The sequence below is a fragment of the Cnephaeus nilssonii genome, assembly GCF_951640355.1.
Source record: "Cnephaeus nilssonii genome assembly, chromosome: 9".
Lineage (NCBI taxonomy): Eukaryota > Metazoa > Chordata > Mammalia > Chiroptera > Vespertilionidae > Cnephaeus > Cnephaeus nilssonii.
Genome location: NC_137080.1, coordinates 12,293,671 through 12,309,736, shown reverse-complemented (window position 1 = coordinate 12,309,736; position 16,066 = coordinate 12,293,671). Strand labels below are relative to the sequence as shown.

General features: G+C 36.0%; 1 protein-coding gene across 1 annotated transcript in view; it reads left to right on the top strand.

The window, feature by feature from the left end:
• The window catches only part of CEP85L (centrosomal protein 85L), an 84,698-nt gene that overhangs the window by 43,553 nt on the left and 25,079 nt on the right, over window positions 1-16,066 (top strand). Inside the window, exons 4-5 of the mRNA XM_079781490.1 lie at window positions 10,791-10,912; window positions 12,222-12,339. Coding sequence (XP_079637616.1) covers window positions 10,791-10,912; window positions 12,222-12,339 — 240 coding nt within the window. The remainder of the gene's footprint in view (window positions 1-10,790; window positions 10,913-12,221; window positions 12,340-16,066) is intronic.

The window sequence follows — 16,066 nt, the reverse complement described above, 5'->3', positions numbered from 1 at the left end:
TTCAACCTTTTCATAATAAGAATCTCTTATTATCAATTGCCAGTGATGACTGCAATACAAAACCTAGGCTCAAAATACAAGCATAGAGTGGTTTACAGTTATTTGTCAAATACGACATGTCTTCTGAGAGACTGAGGATTCCAATCCAGATGTTGAGTTGTAATTCACGGACGGATTGGCATGTTTGGGTCTGCTGTAAGTTTGCCTGCCAGATGTACATGCATTTGAAAATGACGCGTAGGGGATAGCTCACTGTAGTATAAGCACCTTGAGTTCTGAGAAAGAGAATTAGTAATACTAGTAATATCTACTTGGATAAACGAAAGAACTGCCATGGACTGAGTAAAATATGCCATGAATATCTCACATGTTGCTGTATTTGCTTTAGAAGCATACATAGGGGTGACTCACATGCATACACACCCACCTTAGAAGGATATTAACTGTGTGTGTGAGAGTTAGTGAATAGACGCAGAAATTCACTTTTCAGATTTGTACAAAAGTGGGAGGTTTCTGTTTACCCATTTCCTTTTGGTTAGCCGCTGCTCCTAATTATTATTAGTCCAAAGGGAGCTCTAGGAAATGTTACATTTTAGTTTTAGCCTGATGCAGCCTAAACAGAAAGTTGTTTAATAAATAGGAGCGTTGGTGAGCTACAGTATAATCAATAGAGTATGCTTCAGAAATTCCACAACTAGGGGCTGGGAACTGTTTTTGGAGGTGCTCTGTCAGAGTATTAATTTGGAGTCACACTATATAATTCGAATCTCCTTGTGGTCACATGACCATATGCAGCTTCCCTAGCTGCCTTGTCTGTGGAATGGGTTTGTGGTGAGGGTTTAATGAGTCCATTTAGTGTTAGTACTTACTTTCTCTTTTTCTTTAGAAGAGGATCCTTAACCTGCAGTCCATGGATAGAGTCCAATGGTCTTGAACTTGGATAGGAAAGATTACATCTTTATTTTTACTAAACTCTACATGAGATGTAGCACTTCTTAAGTTTTGACTATAGACCACAAACTGCAGAAATGTTAATACACTTGATGTCACTATAGCAATCTCAGAAAATTTCAGAGCTTGAAATACTGATGATATTCCTCACTACTTTGAAATTACCATAATTAGACCTGCCTGTAAATACTGTAGTTTAATGTATTAAAGAAGCACAAGTATTACATCACAGATTTGTTTTTAAAAAATAATTATTTTAGGATAATTCATTTTCTTTCTAGTGCTGTGCTTTTTTTTTTTTTTAAGCTGGTATAGTGAACTGTATTGATGGTGCATGACAAGATAGGGCTCCCTAACCTCCTTCCCTTCTTCAGGGGGCATTTAATTTTTTAGGACAATTCTAAATTTACAGAATTAATACAAATATAGTACAGAGGGTTTCTGTATACCCCACTCACCATTTCCCCTATTGTTAATATTCTGTATTAGTATGGTATCTTTGTCATAAGAGTTGCACCAAGACAGATTATTTTAGCGAATACCCACACTTGATTCAGATTTCCTCAGTTTTCTGTGGTGTCCTTTTTCTTTTCCAGCATCCTATCCCGGATACCAGATTACATTTAGTGGTCCTGTCTCCTTTGGTCCTGTTTGTTGTGACAGTTTCTCAGACTTTCCTTTTTTGATGACCCCAAACATTTTGAAGAGTGCTGGTCAGATATTTTGTAGAATGTTCCCCAGTTGGAATTTGTCTGATGTTTTTCTCATGGTTAGACTGGTTAATGTGTTTTTGAGAGGAAGCCCATAGAGGTTAAATGCCATTTTCATCACATATCAAGTGTACATGTTATCAACATGATTTACCACTGTTATTGTTAAACCTGATCACCTGGCTGAGCTGTAATGTCCACCCGGTTTCTCCATGTAAGGTTACTCCCTGCCCCTCCTCACTGCACTCCACAGAAGAAAGTCATATGCATAGCCCACACTTAGCTTCCCTGCCTTTACAGTGGAATGTCTATAAGCATTATTGGGAATCCTATGTATTTTATGTATATAAAACATCTTAAGAACAAATCAGTAGGCTTTAGCAGTCTTCCAGAAAAGTCCATGGCATGAAAAGTTGAGAATTCCTGTGTGAGAGGATATTTCTGTAGCTGTATGGGGCAGCCCTTATTTGAAAGAGGAGGGCTGAGTTCTCACGCAGCTCAAATCCGGACCTCTTAGTTTGCTTTTTTAGGCCCTGTCTTTCTAGCTTCATCCCTTATCACATTCCTCTGTATTGTGTGCTCTGGCCCTGTGCAGCTGCCAGCCGCTCTCGGAACAGGCTATTGTTCTATTTTAAACCTCCCTACTTTTTTTGTAGGAATGTCCTTCTTACCAGCCTTTCTGCCCATCAAGTGATGTTTCAGTTTATATCTGCTGTGCAGCCCTTCCTGCCTTCTGGCAAACAATTTTGCATGTACCTCTGTTATCATGTCTCTCTTTATTGCATTTATAAGTATATGTGCCTAGACTGCAGGCTCCTTGAGAGCTGATCCAGTAACTCATATTTATACTGCTATTTATTCTGTATAGTACTATTCCCTAGTACAGAACCTGGCTCATAGTAATTCTTAAATCCCGACTAAATGGATGATTGGATGAATGAATAAAGGGAGAATCAGGAAAGATTGCAAAGTTGGTAGTGTGAATGAGTGGTCCTGCAGAAGTAAGTGTTAGGGTCAATTATAAAATCCTTCTCCAGTTTTAAACTTATTGTAGTGGAGGAGGAAGAGGATGGGAGATTAGGGATTAGAGTAGAATAACTGGGAAAGTAACTTTTTTTCTTGTCATTTAAGAAGGTTTAAATATATTTGGAGGTTAAGAGTGAAGGAAGGCCAAAAAAAAAAAAAAAAAAAAAAAAGGAGTGAAGAGCAAAGGAAGGCCAAACCATAAGCACACATTCTCTAAACATATTTATATTTTGGGCATTTTTATGTGATTATATATTAAATGAGTGTTGTTTTTACAGCATATAAATGTGCCATAATATATTGAATTAGTCTCTTATTGGATATTTGGTGATTTATAACTTTCGCCATTGTAAACCATATAGAAATAACCCTTGATGAACATCTGTGTAAATAAATTTGACCTCCCTTTGTCTTTTTTAGTCTTGGCTCTGTAAGCTTGTTATAACTAAATGTCAGTTTATTCAAGGATAATCAAACTTTTAAATGAATTTGATTTGTATTTGAATTCCAGTTTAGTAATTTTTGCAAGTTTTGGTAGTTAAGTGACAGCATTTCCTTTTATATCAATAAACTTCTTTGATAAAATTATCTATGAATAGAATTTTTTTTGGTGAGGATTAGACTGAAACTGGTTAACATGCAGAGTAATATGACTGAATCACCTTACCCACTAAAGGAGTCACACTATGGCTTTAGGTCAGGTGACCTTTTTAACTGTGCTCCTGTGCTGAGGATGGGGGAGATACCCTTACCTTAATTTAGGTCTGAGCTTTTATATAAAGACTTTGATTTTAACATTTAAGTCCTTGATTGCCTCAGGTGGGACCCTCTAAAACATAATAGCCAGATGCATTGTTGAGAAGGTTATATAAAATGGATTTTGATATGTGGAACTCACGTTTACCTTATCAAGCAAGAGATGTAAAGTGTCTTAGTGAAAAAAGATGAATAAGTTTACTTTCTTGATGTGGAGACATTGTAATTTTTTATCAGAACTTTAATATACTGAGAGTTGTACATTGTTTTAATATATCTCAGGACATCTGTGCTTTATCATCAACCATCTCCGAATTAAAAGTTTATAAACACAGCAAAAGGATCTGAACACATCATCTGCTGTTTTCATTTGCCCTTGAGTCGGTCAAAGGTGGGTGGTAAGTGGGTTCCAGGACCAGCCCTGCGTCAGTTTCCAGAGATGCTTTCGGCGGAGTTGTTTATTAGGCTTCCCTGTTAATGCATTCATTTTTATAGGTTTATTGTTTAGTCGGGGCCATGATATCCGAAGAGTTTATTTTTGATTCCAGCATTAATATATTGACATTTAAAAACATAACTTGAGAAAATAAAATATCAAAAAATTCAAAATTTGGATAATTAAAAATCTGTGTAATGTATGTGAGAGAATCAGAAAGTGCTGGAGACTTCACACCTCCAAAATAGAACCCACTATGGCCACCAATGACTATATTTCACATTTATGTCTAAAATGCAAGCTAAAATTAAATTGGTTATGTAGATTACTCAGAGAGTTGCTAGGTCTGAGAGAAATGAAGCTAAATCAAGGCTGGAAAACATGATTTTTATTCAGATGTTAAGTTTGTGGACTGTTCTTTAAACTGTATCTTTAAAGTGTATATATTTATGTTACATACATCATTGCTCTGAAAATGATAATAGAGATTTTAAGTAATGATAATTTGGAAGATGGCAGCCTTTTGTAGATAATTTTTAGATTGCTCAATATTTAGCAAAGATTGTCAGGTTCTGTGCTGAGTCCCAGGGGTTATAAAAGATTACAGCCTGGCTTACCATGATACAGACTAAACTGGAAAAGGAAACACTGTCCTGATTACTATCATAATACTCTAATTACAGTACCTTCCTGTGCTGTTGGAAATATTTTTAGATTTTTTTTTGAAGGCTGAGAAATATACTTGAGGGATTGCAGTTAATCGTCTTGTTTTTGTTGTGTGCTATGAGCCAAGTAATAAACTAGGCTCAAATCACTTAACATCTCTGGTTCTTAAACATTTTAGAAAAATATATGAAGGGATGTTAAACTGAACAGCAATCAACTTGTTCTGATTTTATAATCTTGTATTTGCCTTGCTCCTCAGTCTTGGATATACCATTTCCCCCCTTCACTTTTGCATTGTGACTGTAATAAGATCGTGTGTTGTGCATGGATCTTTCCTTTGTTGGCATTAAAAAAACACACACCATGGTAATATAAACACATATTGGACATAAAACAAATTGATTTTTGCGAGGGGACATGCTCATTCCTGGAAATAAAGGGCTTAATAGTAATTAGTTGTTTAGCACAGTGGAAATTAGTAATACCTCTAGGTTCTCTATTTTTATGCACATGTATTTTTATGACATAGAAAAAGAGATATATGCTCCTCTCATTAGTTTTTTTTTAATCATTTGTTTCTAAGGTCTTTTACCATTGAAGATAGCATAGAGTTAGTAATAAAGACAAAACAAAGAAATAATATCATTAACAGCTCAGTTCCTTCTATAATTTAAATTTCAAGTGTCAAGATGTAGACTTGGGTCTTTAATAGGTCACTCTAAGGAAGAAGTTACAGATTGAATATTTTTTTATATGTTTTTTGTGTTTTATTTTGTTAGAGAAAATGTGTAGTCATATACTTCATAAATAATTGCATGGACTTAGTTAATATATAGATTTTTATTAAATGTACCGTTCTCTTAGTAATATAGTAAGATACAGATTTTATTTTAATGCACAGTTCTTTTAGTAATCATATAATCTATGTTTTTCCTTCTCTTGTTGAATAAAAGTTCTTTAAATTCTATGTAATTTGTAGTTCATTTTTATTTTTGAACTTTATGAATTTATTTTGGGGGTGAAGCATTATGATTATTTTACCAAAAAGCTCTGATAGGGTATCTCTTCAGATAGACTATTCCAGGAAACAGAGGAAGATTTGCTGTGCTATTTGACATGTTGTGAGTGGTGAATGAGCTAAGGAACAAAAGCAAATGAAGGTGAGATAACAAACTTGAAGAATCACAGAGGTTGTATTCCAGTTAAGTGTGGTAGCGCTAGATTATCTAAATTTAACAGTATGTCCAGGACGAGGCCAAGGAATTTGGAGCTATTTTCAGCTGCAAATAGTAAGCTTATTTTAGAAGCATGTTTGACCATTAAGTGACATATTTTGGCAACTTTTCATATCATTGGGTCTCATCTAAGTAGCATGTATTTGGGTTGTTGTAGATGCCCATTATCCCTATTCAGGTATGAGCGTGGAAATTGCTATTTACAATAACAGGTAGATTGTGTATGTATTATAGGCCTGTGAATCTGGATGATTGGGTCTAGATGCAGAGAGTTATAATTCTTCCTTGGCTGATAAACTGCTGTTTTCTTCTCTAAATCATCATTGCAACACTGTATCTTATGCATTTTTAGGTAAAACAGCTAAATGAGGCCTTTTCTTCTGTCCCTGAGTTTGGTAACTACCAAATATGTATGAAAAATGTTTACTTGTAAAAAGTGCCATAGTTCCACCTGTACAGATTTTGATATGTTTGTTACTTTGATGACATCCTTTCCATTCCATACTTTAAATTAGCTCAGACAGTTTTCATATATTGAAGAAGGATTGTCCTCTATCTTTTTTTTTTTTTTAAATATATATTTTATTTCAGAGAGGTAGAGAGAAGAAGAGATAGAAATATCAATGATGAGAGAGTTATATTCCTTTGTAATTATCTTTTAGATCTCATGTTCATGTCAGTTGAAATTATGTTATTCAGAAGCTATAAATATAAATTGTGTATTCATAAGTTTAAGCAATTATGTTCTCCTTGATTACTTATATTGGCAACAGTCAAGTAGAAATATGACTAACTGCTTGAAATTCTAAGAACAGCATAATAGTAATTTTCTACTTTATTGATATGTGAATTTTGAAACATTTTTTTCTAGAAATATTCAATATCTCTTCAGTGTCTTATTCAGCTTCCATCAAAGCAATATCTATGCTTTCTGGAATATTTTACTACCAATATATAACTGCCACAAAATGGTATGCCTCTCCTGAAAGTTACAATTTTATTGAATAGGAATTCTTAGTTGTTTTCTTACTACTCGGGATAAAAATATGTTACTAATGGGTCACAAGAGGAAAGGGTATTTGAATATAAACTACTTTTCTATTTTTTCATATTTTGAAGCATGATTGTTCCTATCTTTTTTTTAAAAAAAAAGTATATTTTATTGATTTTTAGAGAGGGAGAGCCCATAACCCGGCATGTGCCCTGACTGGGAATCGCACTGTGACTCCTGGTTCGTAGGTCACACTCAACCACTGAGCCACACTGGCAGGACTGTCCTTTATCTTAACAGAAAGCCTCTTTACTCTCCTAGAGTAGGGGTGGGGAACCTTCTTTCTGCCAAGGGCCATTTGAATATTTATCACATCATTGGTGGGCCATACAAAATTATCAACTTAAAAATTAGCCTGCTATATTTGGTCAAACATTTAACTTACCCCTAATGCCTTGTCAGGGCCAGACCAAATAATTTTGGTGGGCCTTATATATGGCCTGTGGGCCGGACATTCACCACCCCTGTCTTAGAGTATTGACAATCTTTAAAATCAGCTGTACATTGTTATAGCGGAGAAAAATAATTTTATTTCTACCCTTCTGAGTTAGTTCTTAGCTGAGACGCCTGTAATAAAAGATGGTTAACAAGAGAAAAACAAATAATTTTATTAATATGTATATATCTCTCATGTACACATGGAAGATACCCAGGGGAAAAGGAGGGACTCAAAAAGACAATTGGCTTCCTTTTGGAGGATCTTCAGGCAGATGAATGGATTCAGAAAAGTCTCTCCCTGCATGATTTTTCCAGTGCTTACAGCTCAAAATAATGTCAAAGCAGCACATTTTGGAGTGGCATGTCCTGAAGTCCCACAGTCATATTTTGGCATACCCAGATGTGGCACACACAGTATTCACTTCATGTGGTCGTTTATCTCAGTTATTTGCATGTGTAGAATAGCACTCAAGCGATGAAAAGATGAAACTAACGTTGTGTCATATATAGTGTACCTTTGAGTACTTAAGTATTCTCCCCTAGCAGACAAGGTCTTCATTTCCCCCTCAGTTCTACTTTAGAGAGAAAAATAAAGTATAGGTATTCTGTGTGGTAATTATATATTTTGTTTTTGTTGAGGTCTACTGTCTACACGCGAAATGCTTAACTGTATCAGCCTTAAATGTAAGAAGAGCTCCATTCTATTTAGTATTGTATTTGGCAAGTCCTTTATGTGGTGCCAGTGGTTCAAACCAAGTAGTATTAAACCACGTAGTATTGTCATTTGCTTTTCTCTTGCAGATCTGTTTTTTCCTTCTGTTTACTCCCTCTCTTTCTTGATGCTAAATCAAGAAAAGGCTTTTCCTTAGGAAGTTGTTAGCCTGGGAAATTTTTTTAGAAGATTACTTATAAAGAATAGAATAATGTCTTCTTGAGAAGTTCATCATCTATTGCCTAGGCACTTGTCTTATTCAAATAGGCACAAGATTATAACGCAACATAGCTTCAAATATTATGGTATAGGTCTTTCCTGAGGTGTGATGATCAGAAATGGAGGAGCCATTTTTAGATCTTTGGAAGAAGAGACCATAGGTCTTTAAGTTACCGTATATGTTTTTTGTTAAGTGTGATAACAATGTATAAAACCAATATTTAATATTTCAACTGGTAAAAGTATATTAATTAATATCTAACTCAGTATATAAATAAAATATAGTTACCTTTAGTCACCAAATAAATGATATATTTAGTATGATAAACTACAGCACAGATGTTTCATCAAATCATTCTGGTCATTTCCAGATTTTATGCTGAGTTTTGGAATTAATGATATAGTCTTTTGTTTTGCTTAGCTTTTATTGTTTTAATTTTTGTTTGAGCTACATTTGACAAAATAAATTTTATGAAATGATTTGCCTAATAAATTGATAGTCATTAAGTAACATGGAGTTGAAATAAGTAGAGACTTTCTCTTAATGTGAACAATATTTGTGTATGGTGCTGAATCTTCTCTTAGTTTCTAAGAGCAGTTAGTTTCAGGGTTTTTTTTCTAGCCCTTGTGATAAAATTTGCAATACCTTCTTAATTAGACCATAGTAGAAGCAGAGTAACAATTTGGTGCCCTTTTGTTGGGCTGCCTGGGTATGAATCCTAGCTCTTCCAACTAAATATATGTTGGTAGTAGTGTTGAGCTGGGAGCTGGGGGGGCTGACTAGTGCAGGAATAAATCAAACAGAAAGGATGCCATTTATGAATGAACAGGATCTTGAGAGGGCCCTTTTTTATGTGCCAAGAAGTAACTATCTTTTATATGATGGAATGTACTGGGCAGTGGCTTGGGTAGTGGAGAGGACAGTCAGGGGGTTTGGGCAGTAGCTAGTTACCAACCACAGTGAAAGTAATTTAGTATTCTAACAGCTAACATATCTGTATTGGTGTATACTAGCTGAATATAAGCCTGAGGTGTATGTTAGGCAAGGGAAAGAATGAAATGCAGAGATAGGGTATCTGATTAATCTGCCCCTGTAACACTATGTGTCACACTCCAAATATCTGCCCATCTGACAGTTATGTACTCTGTTGTCACCTAGTTTCTTCTCTTCTTAGTCTGTTCATCTTGTCCTGTCTTTCTGCCCGAAACATCCCGTCCTAGTATACTTGGCAATCATCTTAACTTAAAGGGTTACTCTATGGCTAGTTGATGTCACACAATTAATGGTTTATTCAGAACTAGGTCTTGTCAGTAGCATCTTTGGAAAAACAAAGGATAAAAATATCGTTGCACATTTGAACTCTTTTAAAGTTGCTTTGTGGTGTTTATATAGTATCATTTAGCTTGTCAAGGAATTTATGTTCCTCCTTGATTTACCAATGTATTAGTTTCCTGGAGTTGCCATAACAAAGAACCCAAACCAGGTAACGTAAACCATAGAAATGGACTGTCTCCCAGTTCTAGAGGTGTGAAGTCCAAAGTCACGGTGTCAGCAGAGTTGGTTCCTTCTGAGGGCTGTGAAGGAAGAATCCGTTCCAGGCCAAGTTTCTAGTACTTTTCTGGCAATCCTTTGTTTTCCTTGGCTTGTAGATGCATCACTTCAATCTCTGCTTTCATCTTCGCATGATGAAAATGTCTCTCCCCTCTGCATGTGCATGTCTGTGTTCAGATTTCCCTTTCTCATGGAACATTAGTCATACTAGTTAGGGCCCACCCTGATGACTTCATGTTAACTTGACCATATCTGCAAAAACCCTGTTTCTGAGATGTTTGGGGGTTAGCACTTCAACATAACCTTTTGACAGTACACAGTTCAACTTAATACACCAGTATTAAATTTTTGTTTCAGCAATAGAAGTTTGAGGATATCTGTCATATTGGTTTTTATTGTCGTTGTTATGTTTTAAATATCTCAAATTTTTCTTAAATTCTAAGAATATTTTTTTCTAAATGATATTTATATACTAGAGGCCAGTAGTCACCTAGATTATCTGCTTAATATATTGTCTATGGATTTATTTTCTATGGATATATTTACTACTTTGTGCAAACATTTTAGCTTTTGAAATTTTAATGTAATTAAATGATGATGTGATGAATGACAATTTGGAATCTGAATGCTACAGGCACTGTTTTTACTTCCTTTTGGAAACCCTTTTGGTAATGTTTGTCTAGTCTAGACATTGTATATTCTTTTACTACACTCCTTCTTTAGAAAATGATGAATCTCTTTTCCAGAAAGCTTCCCCAAGATGAGAACAAGATTTTACATATAGTAATACAATAAGCCAGATTTAATGTTCTATTGACACTAGTTCTTCCTTAGACTTGTACATTTACTTTGGAACTTCCTTGATGGTTTTCAAGTTATGTTGTGTTCACAAGTGTGATTTCAGATAGTCTTAAAAATTTTTTTCAAAGGTGCGGTTCTCCCTTTTTTAATGAAAATCATTGGGAAAATACTAGATGCTATATAAATAGGTCCTTTAGACACTTTTAGAATACTAACAGTATAAACATGTTTGTGCAGGTTTTGGCTGGATCATCTCGTCAAAGTTATTCACCTTCTGGCTATCAGGATTTCACAAAGTGGGAATCAGTGTTGAAAATAAAGGAAGGATTACTAAGGCAGAAAGAAATTGTAATTGATCGGTGAGTCTATTTTATTTTAATTACTAAATATTTCAGGCACACAGAAATATAGACTTAAAAAATACCTTTGTATCCACTATGTAGAGTTTAAAAAAATAGAATTTTACCAAGTATATTGTCTGTCTTTCCCCAGTCACAGTCCTTTTAAGAACCACACACAGAACTACAGGTTGGTTGGTGGGTCGGTCTGTCTGTCTTTCTTCTACCATCCTCCCAGTTACATTAGAGGAATGCATTATTTGGAAACTCATCTTCTTTGTACATGTTGCAAGTTAGCTGCAATGTTAATGAGCTATCAAAGCTGCAAGTAAACATTTGTATTTTACACTTAGGAAATATCAAATTGGAAAGCTACTTTAATATCATTTCCTTTAATGTATGTTAGATATGAAGGCACAGAAACTATGAAAATCATGAATATTTAAAGTAAATGACTTACAGATAAGAATTTTGGATATGGGGTATATACCAAAAATTTTGTATGTTTGAGTACCAAAGCTCTGAAAAAAAAAATCTTATATACTTAACAGTTTTCTGATTACTTTGAGCAATAAACTAATATTACTTAATTATATTATCTGCAATATGTATTGGTTCTTTGTCATTTATGCATACTTTTGAGATAATTAAACATGCTCAGTATCATGGTGGTTGGGAAATAGCTTGAGGAGGTGTTTAATCAATGCTAGTTACACTTATTTTCATGTGCTTATATGGGATAAAGTAGTAAACATTTTAGCTTTAAAATTAAACACTAATTCAAACTTTTAAATATATGTAAGAGTTGAAATTTCAAAAGATTTTCCTTAGAAAGTAAAGACCTACTGGAGTATGAACTAGAGCATAGACATCTGGACTTCCTTATTTTCTATTTTCTCTTGAACAGAGCCTGACATAATATGCTTAATGCTTGATAATGAAGATTCTAAAAGATAGTTTTAATTGATTTTATGAAAAAGCTTTAAAAATACTTGATATTTCTAATACAAGTGAATTTTGTACCTATGAGTAGTCACAGACCCACAGCTGGTATATATTTTGAACACTTATAGTTTAGTGCATTGTATAATCCTGAAATTAATACTTTATTTTTTAAATTTATTTTACAATTACAGTTGATGGACAATATCATATTAGTTTCAGGTGTATAACATAGTGATTAGACATTTATATTCTTTACAAAGTGATAACCCCGATAAGTCTAGTACCCATCTGGCACCATACATATTGCAATATAATTGACTATATTTCCTATGCTGCACTTTTAAAAAACATTTTTTATACTGTGACTTCAATTTATGTTTTGCAGGCAGAAGCAACAAATTACTCACCTACACGAGCGGATAAGGGATAATGAATTACGGGCACAACATGCCATGTTAGGACACTATGTAAACTGTGGGGATTCTTATTTGTCTAGTTTGCAGGTAAGATTACAGAGGATTTTATAGTTGTTTTATTAATAAGGCATTTTAATTTTATACCTAGACTTGTTCAATGCAGGGTTGCCACAAACTTTCATTTGCAAAAAATGCAGTAACTGCTAAGTGTAATAATGACAAGCACGATAAAATGAGGTATGTCTGTTCAAGACCTCTGTCCAATTTTGAATTTAGTTGTTTGTTTTTTTGATGTTCAGTTTTGGACGTTCTCTATGTACTCTGGACATTAATCCTTTATCAAATATACAATTTGCAAACATTGTTTACATTCTGAGTTGCCTTTTTACTCTGTTGATAGTATCTTTTCATGTACAAAATATTTTAATTTTTATGAAGTTCAATTTACCTACTTTTTTTTTTACTTCTGTATTTGGTGTCATATTCAATAAATCACTTGCCAAATCCAATGACATGAAGCTTTTCTGCAATTTTAGGTCTGACATTTAGATCTTTGATATATTTTGAGTTAATTTTTACATATGATGTTAGATAAGGTTCCAATTTCATTTTGTTGGATGTGGACAATCCAGTTTTCCCAGAACCATTTGTTGAAAAGACTGTCTCTTCCCCATCGACTGGTCTTGGCATCTTGTCAAAAATCATTTCACCGTATATGTGAGGGATTATTTCTGATAACAATATTTTAATAGAACTGTGCAGTTTATCCTTGTAATTTTATTATTTTGAATAAAGGCTTTACTTCAATAATAGAATTATTATATTACCAATGGTATGTAAAATATAATGTGTACCCAAAAGCTGAATAAAATCCTTTCTGACACAGTATCAGGCCAGTAGAGGGCTCTCCAAGCCAGTCAGCCAGGACAGATGGAAATATGGAAAAGGGGCTAGACTACTAAAACTATTACAAGGATTTTAAATTATGTGGATAATCAAAATATTGTTGAGAAATTTGATTTTAAATGATTAGGGTAGTTAATAAAAGAGAGATACCTGAAGTATTAACTGGATAGGTACAGAGAGCTGATTAAATGGAAGGGATTAGAAGAAACAACAAATATGATGATAAAACATTTCTTTAGCAAAGGGGTTTTTACCTTGAATCTATGAACAACTTTAATTTAATGCACAGCATTTTGTATGTGTACATTTGGGGCTCATAGCTTGTTCATCCTAATTCCATAACACATTAACCAAAATAATACCTTTAATATTCTGTATATTCTAGGTTAAATGAAATGTTTTTGAAATAAAATAACATTCTTTATTATGAATTTATAGGTGAAAAACATGTTCTTGAGAAGTAATTTCTATTTGCCCATTGAAAACTTTTAATAACCTTATAGTTCTGATGACCTGAGACGTAGGTATTACCAACTCTCAGAGGCAGGAAATGAGAACTAGGTCTTTATCCTGAAATTCAAACTTCCTAGATTGTTTGAATGGCAGAATTGGTATAACCAAAGTGATTTGTACTACAATGCTTTATACTAAAATTTCAACCTGTGGTTAACAGGAAGGACTTCATGGAAAAACAAAACAAAATGTGGACTCTTTTATTAAAGAAAAAAGGAAGACAGGCCAAATACCAGGGAATTCATAAAATGCCAGGAAGTTACCAAAAAAGCCAGGGAATTTATAAAACATAGTTCACACTCTTCTGAAATCATGTTACTTTCTTATTCTAAAAACATCACTGGCTTTCCATTTTCTATGAATTTAGGTTAAATTCTGAACCTTACTATTCTACAATATGATCCACTTAGATTTTTAATGTTTCTTTATACTCCCTGTTCTTATAAACTATACCTTAAACAGACATGATTATTCTCTGCATATATTCCATCCTTTGCCTTTTTGAAATGTTCTTTTTTTTTCTTTTTTCTATTCCTGCTAGAATCTTTTCTATTTTCAAAATCTATCTCGAAAGGCACTTTCCCAGGAAACCCTTTTTTCTCATTCTCCCAGTGCCGTCATCATTTATCCTCACACCTCCTGAGACTTTGCACTTAACATGACTTTTCTTTGTCTGCCATATTATATTGTGTCCATTATATAATTATATAAGGTTTCTTTTACGCCTCTCATTATAATCCTATCTAATAAAAGAGTAATATGCAAATTAACCATCACTCCTCTATACCCACAAGCCATGCCCACAAGCCAATCAAGAGCGAGTATGCAAATTAACCCAACCAAGATGGCTGCAGCAACAGAGAGAGCAGGAGGGAGGCTTGGGTTTCCCCAGCGATGGAGGAAGCCAAGCTTTCCGCACACCCTGGCTGGCCCAGGCCTCCGCTTAAGGCTACTAAGTTTCAATTATAGAAAATACATAAATCCCAACAGAAATGGCTGCGGCCACGGAGCTGGAGAGAGCAGGAGCCTAGGGTTTCCCCCGGCAATGGAGGAAGCCAAGCTTCTGCAGCTCTGGCCGGCCCAGGCCTTCGCTCCAGGCTACAAAGTTTCAATTATAGAAGATACATAAATTCCAGATACCAGGGCCTCCACTTGGGTCGCCAGCGGGCGTGGCCAGCCTGCAAACCGCTACAGGCCCCTCAACCAGGCCGCCCCATGCCCCAAGGGAACCCTGATCCGGGACATCCTTCAGGGCAAACCAGCTGGCCCCCACCCATGCACCAGGCCTCTATCCTATCTAATAAAAGAGTAATATGCCAATTGACTTATCACTCCAACACACAAAATGGCTGCCCCCATGTGGTCAAAGATCCTGCCCCCATGTGGACACAAGATGGCCACCACAAGATGGCCAGCAGGGGAGGGCATTTGGGAGGGACCAGGCCTGCAATGGAGGGCAGTTGGGGGTGATCAAGCCTGCAGGGGAGGGCAGTTAGGGGTGACCAGGCCAGCAGAGGAGGGAAGTTGGGGGCAAACAGGCTGGCAGGGGAGCAGTTAGACATCAATCAGGCTGGCATGGGAGTGCTTAGGGGGTGATCAGGCTGGCAGGCAGAAGTGGTTAGGGGCAATCAGGAAGGTAGGCAGGCGAGTGGTTGGGAGCCAGCAGTCCTGGATTGTGAGAGGGATGTCCGACTACCTGTTTAGGCCCGATCCCACCCTCGAGGGGTCCCAGATTGGAGAGGGTGCAGGCTGGGTTGAGGGACACCCCCCATGCACAAATTTCATGCACCAGGCCTCTAGTCTATAATAATAAAAGCATAATATGCTAATTAGACTGGACAGCCAAATGACCTGCTAGACGTCATTCTAGACATCTTTCCCGACAAAGCTGTGGCAGCAGGGGCAGAGGCAATTAGGGGTGATCAGGCAGGCAGGTGAGCAGTTAGGGGGATCAGGCAGGCAGGCAGGCAGAGTGATTAGGAGTGATCAGGCAAGCAGGCAAGTGGTTAGGGGCAATCAGGCAGGCAGGTAGGCAGGCGAGCGGTTAGGAGCCAGCGGTCCCAGATTATGAGAGGGCTGTCTGACTGCCGATCCCTGTGGGATAGAGCCTAAATCAGCAGTTGGACATCCCCTGAGGGGTCCCGGATTGCAAAAGGGAGCAAGCTGGGCTGAGGGACCCTCACCATCCCCTCCCCACCCCTGGGCCTCTAGTTTCAGTTAATAAAAGGCAGTGCCCGACACTGTCATCTTTGACATACACTGAACATGATAAATCTATTTATATGCTTTTTTAATTGCATCTTCACCTTTGGGGCAGGATTTTTTTTTTTTATTCTATAGAATTTATTCAGATTTCACTTTTTTTGGTGTGTGTGTGTGTGTGTGTGTGTGCGCG